This window comes from Cladophialophora carrionii (assembly GCF_000365165.1).
Source record: "Cladophialophora carrionii CBS 160.54 unplaced genomic scaffold supercont1.9, whole genome shotgun sequence".
In the NCBI taxonomy this organism is placed as follows: Eukaryota; Fungi; Ascomycota; class Eurotiomycetes; order Chaetothyriales; family Herpotrichiellaceae; genus Cladophialophora; species Cladophialophora carrionii.
Window position 1 is genome coordinate 197,916 of NW_008481834.1, and position 11,693 is coordinate 209,608.

The following is an 11,693-nucleotide window of genomic DNA, read 5'->3' on the forward strand; positions in this document are numbered from 1 at the left end:
AAATACTCGGACAGGACTGGCTCAATGCTCCGCAGTAACGAGATTACGGCGGAACTCTTCTGCCATAGCCACAAGGGCTTGGCGAGGCTGTAGCTCGAGAGCCAATAGTTTCAATATTGTTCCCTCAAGAAAAGCATGCCGCTCTCAGAACAGTTCACTCAGATTGAACACATTCCTTCTTGGCCATCTCTTGGACATGTCGAGCCAAAGCGATGTCACCGCGCGCCCGATCGTAATTCGTCGATAAGTTAGCAAGTGGTGGTTCGTGAAGATGCCTCGTGAAATCGACATCTCGAACATTGAGCGGAATTTCATCCTCGAAGCACTTCAGCAAGGCGTTCGTGTCGATGGGCGGAGCCTCGACCAATCTAGAAGCCTCGAGCTAGAGTTTGGAGACGAATATGGAACAGTCACAACCCGCCTTGGGAAGACCAGGTAGGCCGTAACTGACCTCCCGGACAGAATATCACTAACTGCGCGCGAAGGGTCCATGTTCAAATCTCGGCCGAGGTTACGAAGCCTCTGGAGGACCGCCAGTTCGACGGCATCTTCACTATCACGACAGAACTAAGTCCCATTGCCTCTGCAGCCTACGAAGTAGGACGGCAAACGGAGCAGGAAGTGATCCTCTCACGCACTCTTGAAAAAGCAGTGCGGAGATCGCGAGCCATCGACACCGAATCTTTGTGCATCATCTCCGGAGCCAAATGCTGGTCGATCAGAGCCGACGTCCATGTTCTGGACTCAGATGGCGGTCTGATCGACTGTTCCTGCGTCGCCATTGTAGCAGCGTTGCGACACTTTCGCCGACCAGATGTCTCGGTGGACGGAGAGAACGTGACCATTTACACCATGGCAGAGCGCGTGCCGGTACCGTTGAGCATCATGCACAATCCAGTCTGCATAACCTTCAGCTTCTACCATGGCGGGGATACCATAGTCCTGGACGCCACGCGCAGCGAGGAGCAGGTGCGGGAGACGTCAGCGACCTTCACTGTCAATGACTTTGAGTTATGTCAGGTCTCGAAGATGGGAGGAAGCCCGATCGATGCAGTGGTCCTGCTGAAGTGCATTAACACGGCCTTGGCCAAGGGAAAGGAGATCAATGGGATCGTTGCTAAGAAATTAGCGGAGGATTCGACCAAACGGGACGTTGGTGGATTAATTGCCGAGCTGAGAGCTGAGAATGAAAGATGACCACTGCGGAGCAAGAAATGAAGCGACATCCCGCCAGCCATACACATCAGGTTCCATCCAAGGCAAGCGGTTGCGACGGTTTATCGAGACGTGGTGAACACTGGGGCATGAGGAAGAAGTATGAGGCTGTATGGACGGGCCTTGCCTCCCAGGAAGCGTCGATTGAGATACTCCGTACAGTACTCCGTAGTCCATCTTTCGTTCAAGATGACAAAAGTGGCAGTGCAGTCTCGGGTGCCATTTTTAAACTCTTGGTTCATTCCCAGCGGCCCAGCGTGTCGACGCGTCGAATGATCGCTTCCTCGTGCTACAAGCAGTCAGGAGTCGACGGGTGAGATCAGGTCCAGCAATGCGCTTCGTCATTGATGTAGTTCCTAGCAGACGCTCTACGCCAGACCCGTAAAGAGGTTATATAGAAAACTGGCATGACAGGGACCCTCGGCTTCCCTTGAACGGGATGGGGCTAGGGTTCAGGAGGCTGTTGCAGCTGTAACATTTGGCGGGTGCCTGGCCAAGTGAAACTCGGCCCTAGACCCAGTTCGGCGGGGCACCAGCCGGTGCAGCCCAGTGCAGCCCAGTGCAGCCACCACGCTTGCCCGCACGGGGCCTTGGGGGCGCCTCCAAGTCGTTGCTCCGCCTGCGACCGCGCATCCAAACCGAACCTGGCCTTTTTGGTGTTGGCATTGTCACCGTCAATCTTAACGAGCACAAACCACGTCGCTGACGCCGCCCTCCCACGACTGTGCCAATACGACATGTCACCAGCAACCACAGACACTTGCGACCGAAGACTTTCATGATCTCTATGGCACCGTAAAGCCAGCGACTTGCTTGTCATTGCATCTGGCGCTTTGGAGAGATGGACGGGAGGCCCAATGCGTCCCCAGCTGCCAACTACGACAACACCTTACTAGCAGATCTGGGACAGTCGCAGCCGGCCTACAGTACAGGGCAGCGCCCTCCCGTAGACGATTCGCAACTCCTAAATGCATTCAATATTGACGACTCGGACGAAGCCCAACCCAGACCCTCAACCAGCTACGATGACTTCGTCGGTGGTGGGAGACCGGGCGCACCTGGTCAAGCCCAACCCGCGGGCTCCTCGAGTAGACCGTTCTCCGCGCCATACATGAACGATGGCTCGCACAACTACTCTCAAACCTCCGACCTCCACAACTATGCGAGATATGGAGACGGCGAAGACTTGACCGAGGAAGAGTCGGGTTTTAAATACTACGACAATGGGGGGCCGTCGGACGACCATATCCCCGGTGGTGGTGTCAAAGTAGTCGGGAGACATCATAGGCGGGATCGAACGAGTCTCATGTCGATGGCTGGATTGGTGGACCGGGCCAAAGGTATCGTGGGCATCCGCGATAGCAACTACTCGGACATGCATCTTCCATTAACAGAGGCGGGATCGCGACACTCGAGAGTCGACACTGCAGGAACCGATGATACGCCTCCGGGCCGAGAGAAGAAGGAGTTCAGCTTCGACAACATCAAAGATATGTTTGGGAGGAAGAAGGTCGACCCGTCAATGCTAGGTCCCAGAATCATCCACCTCAACAACCCTCCAGCCAATTCGGCGAACAAATGGGTCGACAACCACGTTTCCACCGCCAAATACAACATTGCAACGTTTCTCCCGAAATTTCTCTTTGAACAATTTTCCAAATACGCAAACCTGTTCTTCTTGTTCACCGCCGTGCTGCAACAAGTCCCCAACGTCTCGCCCACGAATCGATATACAACCATTGTGCCCTTGCTGATTGTGCTGATGATTTCCGCCATCAAGGAGTACGTCGAAGACTGGAAGCGGAAAAAGGCCGATAAGACCCTGAACGATTCCCAAGCACGGGTGCTAAGGGGGTCCAGCTTCACAGAGACGAAATGGATCAATGTTGCTGTGGGCGACATTGTACGAGTCGAGTCGGAAGAGCCATTTCCTGCCGATCTGGTTCTGCTCACAAGCTCCGAGCCAGAAGGTCTTTGCTACATTGAGACGGCAAATCTCGATGGCGAAACAAACCTCAAAATCAAACAGGCCATTCCTGAAACCGTCCATTTGGTCAATCCTGCAGATCTGGGGAGACTGAGCGGGCGGGTGCGGTCAGAGCAGCCGAATAGCAGTCTCTATACCTACGAAGCGACTTTGACCATGGCTGGTGGCGGAAGCGAGAAAGAACTCCCTCTGACACCTGAGCAGCTGCTTTTGCGAGGAGCTGTCCTACGCAACACCCCCTGGGTACATGGGGTCGTCGTCTTCACAGGCCACGAAACCAAATTGATGCGCAACGCCACAGCCACCCCCATTAAGCGTACCGACGTGGAACGAATGCTGAACAAGCAGATTCTCATGCTCGTGGCTATTCTCTTGGTTCTCAGCGCGGTCAGCACCATTGGCGATCTCATCGTCCGAGCGACAGCCGGTCAAAAACTGACATACCTCTATTACGGCGACTACAGCGCCGTGTCGCAGTTCTTTCTGGATCTCTGCACATACTGGATTTTGTACTCGAATCTGGTCCCCCTTTCACTTTTTGTGACTGTGGAGATCGTGAAGTACTTCCAGGCTTTTCTCATCAGTAGTGATCTCGACATGTACTATCCCAGTACCGATACCCCCGCGGTATGCCGAACGTCATCGCTTGTGGAAGAACTGGGCCAGATTGAGTACATCTTCTCGGACAAGACAGGGACTTTAACCTGCAATATGATGGAATTTAGACAGTCCTCGATTCAGGGCATTCGCTACGCCGACGTGGTGCCCGAGGACGTGAAAGCATCTGGCCCAGATGATCTGGATGGAGTCCACGACTTCAAACAACTCCGTGAGAACCTGAAGTCGCATCCCACCAGAGAAGTCATTCACCAGTTTCTTTCTCTCCTGGCCGTGTGTCATACTGTCATCCCCGAGCGCAAAGATGAGAAATCGGAAATCAAGTACCAGGCTGCATCTCCCGATGAAGGGGCCCTAGTCGAGGGCGCCGCTATGCTCGGCTATCGGTTTGTAGCGCGAAAGCCGCGCTCTGTGATCGTTCAAGTGGACGGGCAAGAAGTGGAATACGAGCTGCTGGCAGTGTGCGAATTTAATTCAACCAGGAAGCGTATGTCAACCATTTTCCGATGCCCGGATGGCAAAATTCGGATCTATTGCAAGGGAGCCGATACGGTGATCCTGGAACGATTAGCCAAGGATAACCAGATTGTTGACGTTACCCTGCGGCAGTTGGAGGACTATGCCACCGAAGGCCTGCGAACACTGTGTCTCTCTATGCGCGAAATACCGGAGCAAGAATTCCAGGACTGGAAACAGATTTTTGATAAGGCCGCCACAACGGTGGGAGGTAACCGCGCTGAAGAACTGGACAAGGCCGCCGAAATCATCGAGCGCGACCTTTACCTCCTAGGTGCGACAGCCATCGAAGACCGGTTACAAGATGGCGTGCCTGACACGATCCACACTCTGCAACAGGCGGGCATCAAGGTCTGGGTTCTCACGGGTGACAGACAAGAGACGGCTATCAACATTGGTATGAGTTGCAAACTGATCAGTGAAGACATGACACTCCTGATCATCAACGAGGAGAACTCCACCGCCACCCGGAACAGCCTCCAGAAGAAATACGACGCAGTAAGAAGCCAGGCCGCCTCAGGGGAACAGGACGTCCTCGCACTTGTCATCGACGGCAAGTCCTTGACGTTTGCGTTGGAAAAAGACATGGAGAAACTATTCCTTGATTTGGCCGTCATGTGCAAGGCAGTGATATGCTGCAGAGTCTCGCCACTGCAGAAAGCTTTGGTCGTCAAACTCGTTAAGCGGCATCTGAAGGCGCTTTTGTTGGCCATCGGTGACGGGGCCAACGACGTGTCAATGATTCAAGCTGCCCATGTCGGCGTCGGTATCAGTGGCGTCGAAGGCCTGCAAGCCGCTCGAAGTGCCGACGTCGCAATCGGACAGTTCCGATATTTGCGAAAACTGCTTTTGGTGCACGGCGCATGGAGTTACCAGCGCATCAGCAAGGTCATTCTGTACTCGTTCTACAAGAACATTGCCATGTTCATGACACAGTTTTGGGTAAGCCAGAGACCTCATCATTCGCGCTGTATACTGACAGGAAGCCCGTAGTACGCGTTCCAAAACTCCTTCTCGGGGCAAGTCATTTACGAATCCTGGACCCTATCCTTCTACAACGTGCTCTTCACGTTCTTCCCGCCCTTTGCCATGGGCGTCTTCGATCAGTTTATCTCTGCTCGGTTACTCGACCGGTATCCGCAACTCTACCAGCTCACGCAGAAAGGCGTATTTTTCCGCATGCATTCCTTCTGGAGTTGGGTTGCCAATGGGTTCTACCATTCCATTCTCGCGTATATCTTTAGCAGTTATTTCTTCCTCAACGACGGGATCCTGAATGACGGGAAAGCCGCAGGCCACTGGGTCTGGGGCACATCGACCTATACCGCCATCCTCCTTGTCGTCCTCGGCAAAGCCGCTCTGATCACCAACGTCTGGACAAAGTACACCGTGCTCGCCATACCCGGGTCCTTCATCATCTGGCTGGCGTTTATTCCGGCCTACAGCTATGCGGCACCCAACATCGGCTCTGGTTTCAGCACGGAACTCGATGGGATCATTCCCGTCATGTTTGGCTATCCGGTATTCTACGCGCTATGTCTGGTCCTCCCGCCCGTCTGCCTCATCCGCGACTTCGCGTGGAAGTACGCCAAGAGAATGTACTTCCCGCAGCAATACCACCACGTGCAGGAGATCCAGAAGTACAACGTGCAGGATTATCGGCCTCGGATGGAGCAGTTCCAGAAAGCGGTTCGGAAGGTTCGACAGGTGCAGAGGATGAGGAAACAGAGGGGATATGCATTTAGCGCTGGGGATGAGTCGACGGGAGGACAGACGATGCGGGTGCTTAGCGCGTACGATACCACGCGTGGCAGAGGACAGTACGGCGAACTGGGCAGCGTCAGACCCGTTGATGGCTCGGCAGGCCATTGATTTTGCGCACCTGGAAGCGAGGGAGGGGGATCAAGGACAGAATCGAGTTTTGTGTGGGCAGCCACTACTGAGATGAATGAAATGTATAGCATGATATATGGGCCAATGGGTGCAGAACGGCAGATGATGAGGAATTGAAGCCATCTTTCAGCTCCGGTGACGAGACGAAGCATTGTTGTCCGTGATATTAGCACAAATGACTTTTTTGCGATCGAGGCTGCCAGGCTTGTGGATGCCGCTGAGCCCTGCCCTGCCCTGCCCTCCCCCATGATCTACGTGAGGATGAGGACTCACGCATGGAAATCGACGTTATAGTTAGTTACCAAAAGTTCTCACGCCCCTAATTAGCCCCATCCATCCATCCATCACGGACACGTCTTTCAGCGCCTCTCCCACCCGATAGTCCGACACTCCACGCCGGCCTTCTCGTCCCTGAACCACAGTTCCTTGCCGTCCTTCTCGTCGGACCGCTCGCGCTCGCTCTCGCTCTCGTCCGCGTCCGCGTCCGCCTCGCCCACCACTTCATCCTGGATGCTTTCCTTCCTGCGTCCCGCGTGCTGAGGCAGCGTGACGGCCTCGCTGATCCACTCCTTCACGCCCTCGCCTCGAAGCACGGGCCTCCACTTGGCGGACTTGACGCCCGAGCCCGGCGACGGTAGCAGGTCCGGGAAGAAGGTGTCGCACTCGAAATCGACTGGGATCTTGGAGTTTCTTCGTGGATACTCGGAAGAGGGCTGGGATGGGGGTGACGATGACGATGCTGTGGCAGACCCCGATGCCGGAGCTGCGAGTTTGCGGATCTGCGTCTGCAGGATCCGCACGTCGAAGTGAAGGTGCTCGGATTCCTTGAACGGGTCGAATGAGGCGGTGGATGCTGGTGCTGGTGCTGGTGCTGGTGGTGCTTGGGTTTCGCCCTCGGTGTCTGTGCCGGTTTCGCTGCCCGGCCCGCCGGCGGTGGGCGTGGTCGGAGTGTGTGATCCATGGGATGACAGGGCGAGGACTTGGCGGTAGATTTCGGCGCCGCCGATGCAGAAGATCTTGTGGATGGAGATCGTTGACGGTGCTGCTGGTGGGGAGGACGTCGCGGTGGCCGATGATAGGGAGATGGGCGTGGGCGAGGACAGCAACGACAGGGCCGACGAGAGAGACTGAGAGATCATGATCGGCGAGAAAACGGCCCGTTTCGAGGACCGAGGTGGGAAAGACGGTGGCGTCAGGACTGTGATGGTACTTTGCTGGGACGTCCGGGACCGTGACCGGCCCTTCACGCTCCCGGCGGCGAGATGGTGGGTTTCCCATGCTGGAGGAGCATCAGAGTCCTCTGACGAGGCCTGGATCTCCGCCAATATCCTCTGTGACAGGTCACTTGGGCTCCCTCGCGTGATGATCACGTTCAATCGTCCTGCCAACGGTCGAAACCGGGGCGGGATACTGTCCCACGTCTTCCTCCCCATGACGACGGCGTTGATCGGTCTAGATTTCGGAGTCTCTTCCTCCACAGGGACGTGCGAGGTGACTTGTTTGAAAAAAGCCATGTCCGCTTTGATCCCCGGCCAGGGCAGCTTGCCCTTGAATCCAATGCCCATGGGTGGATTCAGGGACGTGGCGACAATGATGTAGATGGGCTTGGGACGCATGAATATCGGCGTTATAACCGTTGTTGTGGTTTTGATGATGCGTTTCTGCGACGGCGAGAGCCTTTCGAGTCCTTCGTCTGACGTGTCCGCTGGTGGAAGATTCGACGTGGGAAGCTCTGTTGGTGATGGTGGTGCCGAGAGAGTGGTTGACGGGGGTGTTGAGATGGTCATTGCTTTGTTTGGCTGCACGTCGTTGGTTGGGCGTGTTGATGGCGGGACAGTCAGACCCTGTGTGTTCAATGGTGTTGGCGCCGTCGACGGTCTACTGAACATCAATAGACAGGTACTTGGATTGGTGCGATATCGAGGTCTTTCGAGGTCGCGCTTTGTCGATGCGGCCTCTCCCGACTCGTCACGCTGTTTCCACCACGAGTCAATATTTCGGCCAGGATGATACCAGAAACCACAGCGACATGTTGATACTGCGGTGTAAAGTATCGATTCGCTTTTCTCGGGGGAAAAGTGCGGCTGAAGAGATGCGCTGTCAATGATGTGTCTACTGCCTTTCAGTCGGTCTAGAGGTTCTAGACCCCAAACATTTGCATCGGAAGCTCTAGACGCGACTTTTGCCCCTAGACGCGTTACATCAAGCGGCATGGCGGGGCAATTAGACTTCGGAAAATGAGGCCGCGGTGAGGAATGTCCGATGGATTTATTTATTCTGCTTTCAAGAAAAGTAGAGGCCAGCAAAAGACATTGGTAAGTTCTTGGAGTCACCGTTATGTCGACTGGAGGTGCTCGTCTCGCTCGTCGCCGCCATCAAGAACAAGTGACGTTTCGTACTTCTCGAGGAATTTCCTAAACCCTTCCTCGACGATCCGGATATCCTCTTCCATCTTCCTCTGGGCTGCCTCGTCTTGCCCGTTTACATCCTTGCCGTTGTGATCCGTCGCCAGAGTATCCAAGCCGCCGAAGAGCCAAATCTCCTTCATTGTCCTCGTCAACATCATGATTTCCTCGGCTGCACGGATGACTGCTGTGGATTCGACGTCGAGTTGAAATTGTTGCGCAGACGTCTCCGTCAACGACGGAGGGGGTGTTGCACTGCCACCGGCTGTCTGAGACGCCGTGTCATCCAAAGCAACCGCAAAGATGTTCTCTAGCCGTTTGATTAGAGTGGTTGAAAGAGCTGTGATTCGGGCTGCCCAGACGTCAGCAGGCAATATTACAAGACAGCCACCAATGCACTGCAGGCGCGAGACATATTCAAGAGGCGGAGATGAGAGAACACTGAAGGAGCATACCTTGTAAGAACTTGGCTGTGGGCACGGCGTCCGAAGCAGCCTCTCTGTTCGGGTTCGATGCCATCTTCGCAAGGCTCCAATTGTGTCTCAGAATCGCGGTCTTCTCTTTCCACTCTGGTATCTCTCCTCCCAGAGAATTAAGGTTTTTGCGATTCAGACTCGACGAGATCCATATGATGCACTTTCGGCCGCAGGATTGGAACCCGTAGTTTTGGTCAGATAGTAATTACAAAACGACTGAATTGGTGGATGTGCTGAGCTCATTCCCCTGGCTCTATCATCGTCCTAACGATCAGAAGAGATATGTCTAAACCCCTGCATATCTTACTGCTGCTCCAATACTGAAGTGAAGCGTACTCGCCTGTCTTGATACCCCGTAATGAAGACTACCTTTGGCACTGAAAGTAGAGTGTGCCTGAATGTGTCAAATCTCTAAGTCCGCACATTAACGCAGGTGCTTCACCGAAGATGAGGGACTACGGCGGACCATAGGCAGAGATCAGCATTTCGTGAGCGAGTAACTGGCAGCAGTTATCGTGTCATCCTCCACTCTCTGCGGCGTGGAGGATCACACGATTCTCACATGTACCTTAGGCATCGACCATGAGGGAAATGTCTCAATAAGCTACCTCCAGCAAGCTTCTCCCATTTGCCAGCAGATCTGCGTAAGCTGCTTATCCTTCCTGCCGTCCTTGGTGCCTTGCACAGACTACGAGGTGCACAGTGGGTGAGTGGACTCGACTTTACTCCGTCCTCGTGGGATTTATGCTTCCTTGGACAATGTCGCCAAAGAAATTTGCTCAGCAGTAAGCGTCGAGAACGACTCTGTACTGTGTACTGCATTTGCCAGCGACTCAGTCTACTTAAAAGATCGAAGTTGCTAATTATCGCTAGGCGCACATTTCGGTTACTCGGAACCTCCCATTTACCGCCAGCCTGCACATCTTGCCCTATGCTCGCCACACAGCTGATAAATTTAGCAGCACTGTGGCCGAAATCCCCAACGCCTGACATCATCCCATTGGATCAGTCCTGCGGGTGCCTGCCAGCCACAGGCGTGTCTCAGAGCTCGCTGTAAGCACGCAAGAAATTCTCCGAAAAATGCCACCTTCACCCACCATGCACTTTTGACCAGCCTCACCTGCCACTGAACAGCAGGACCGAACACACCCACACACCGAAGTTCCCTCATGTTGGCCACGCAGGGCCACGCTGACGGTGACGTCGAATACTGGAGCCCTGATTCGTACTCGTACCCAGTACAAACCCGGATGCTCGGCAACGTGGGCGTGCATGCGCTACAGAATCGAGCACGATTCTCACTGGAAGCTCGTCAACACCCACCACCCTCCTTCTCTGAGACATCTGCGCTCCTGCGAATCCCATGATACTCCCTTTTCGGTACGACCTACTGGCCGCAGAGTCAAAAGAATGAGATAGTCTGACTTACAAACTGGACTGCGGAGTCACCGATGTTGCAACGCTGCCTTGCCACGTGGGGGAACAGCGCTCTGACCAAATCCCCAACTGCTGGACTTCGCCCCAGTGACCGGACCGCGAAGTCAGGCAACGGTGCCCGCATTTCTTTACTGGGTATACGAAAATGGTGCTGGCCTCAGGGTCTTTGGCTGAGTTCTATTCGCCCCTTCCGTTTGCGATGGTAAGCAAAAACCTATACGTCGTACTCCACCTGGTGGAGTGGGAGGCATCTGATCCATCCCGGCGATGCACGGTTTAACCGGATTAGCTTTTCCTGCTGTGTGTCTCCGATGATACGTTAGCATGCTGCGCCATGGTAAGTTCCAGATGACGATGGAAATGGTCAACCCACCTCAGTATGCTTGCAAGGTGAGTGGCATGGTATAAGAGGGACGTCTCCCATTGCCCGGTACATTGCTATTGTTCATCTCACCAAGCACATAGTCACTCGCTTTGATATTTTCACATACTGACATTCGTTCTACATTCGCTAAACATGTCTTCCAAGTCGGTCGTTTTGTTTTCATTGCTTGCACCAGCTCTGTCTGCTGTGCTGCCGAGGGGAGAGAGTGCCAGTGCCAACACATGGGGCGACTGGGGAAGCTCTTCTTCGTACACTACCCCCAGTACAACAACAGCATACACTACTAGCTCCACCACTTCTTCGTCGCCTCCTGCAGTGAGCACGACCTCAGTTGGTCAGAGCTGGGGTGACTGGGGGTCTTCATCGACCACTCCCAGCACAACCTCGACATATACAACTTCATCTTCCAGTACTAAGTGGGCTGACTGGACTTCAAGCTCAACCACGACTCCTTATACCTCTTCCACTACCTCGCCAACGAAGTCTTGGGGCGACTGGACCAGCAGCTCCACGACAACGCCCTACACTTCCTCAACAACCAGCTCCACCAAGAGCTGGGGTGATTGGACTAGTAGTTCCACGACGACTCCGTATACTTCCTCAAGCACTTCGTCGACCAAGAGCTGGGGAGACTGGACTTCAAGCTCGACTACGACGCCTTATACCTCTTCCACTACCTCGCCAACGAAGAGTTGGGGAGATTGGACCAGCAGCTCCACGACTACACCCTACACTTCTTCAACAACCAGCTCCACCAAGAG

The 11,693-nt window shown here is 54.3% G+C and overlaps 4 protein-coding genes across 4 annotated transcripts; 2 read left to right on the forward strand and 2 right to left on the reverse strand.

The window, feature by feature from the left end:
- Positions 1–271: 271 nt before the first annotated feature.
- Positions 272–1,197, forward strand: G647_09159 (uncharacterized protein; the record flags this gene model as incomplete). The annotated part of the gene is made up of 2 exons (XM_008733464.1): positions 272–435; positions 486–1,197. The coding sequence occupies 2 exons, from the start codon at positions 272–274 to the stop codon at positions 1,195–1,197; spliced, it is 876 nt and encodes a 291-aa protein (XP_008731686.1).
- Positions 1,198–2,056: 859 nt separating this feature from the next.
- G647_09160 (uncharacterized protein) lies at positions 2,057–6,208 on the forward strand (the record flags this gene model as incomplete). The annotated part of the gene is made up of 2 exons (XM_008733465.1): positions 2,057–5,278; positions 5,330–6,208. The coding sequence occupies 2 exons, from the start codon at positions 2,057–2,059 to the stop codon at positions 6,206–6,208; spliced, it is 4,101 nt and encodes a 1,366-aa protein (XP_008731687.1).
- Positions 6,209–6,588: 380 nt separating this feature from the next.
- On the reverse strand, positions 6,589–8,016 carry G647_09161 (uncharacterized protein; the record flags this gene model as incomplete). The annotated part of the gene is made up of 1 exon (XM_008733466.1): positions 6,589–8,016. One exon carries the CDS (start codon positions 8,014–8,016, stop codon positions 6,589–6,591), a length of 1,428 nt encoding a protein of 475 aa, XP_008731688.1.
- A 548-nt stretch (positions 8,017–8,564) lies between these two features.
- On the reverse strand, positions 8,565–9,153 carry G647_09162 (uncharacterized protein; the record flags this gene model as incomplete). Its single annotated transcript, XM_008733467.1, has 2 exons — positions 8,565–8,986; positions 9,090–9,153. 2 exons carry the CDS (start codon positions 9,151–9,153, stop codon positions 8,565–8,567), a joined length of 486 nt encoding a protein of 161 aa, XP_008731689.1.
- Between the last annotated feature and the right edge of the window lie 2,540 nt (positions 9,154–11,693).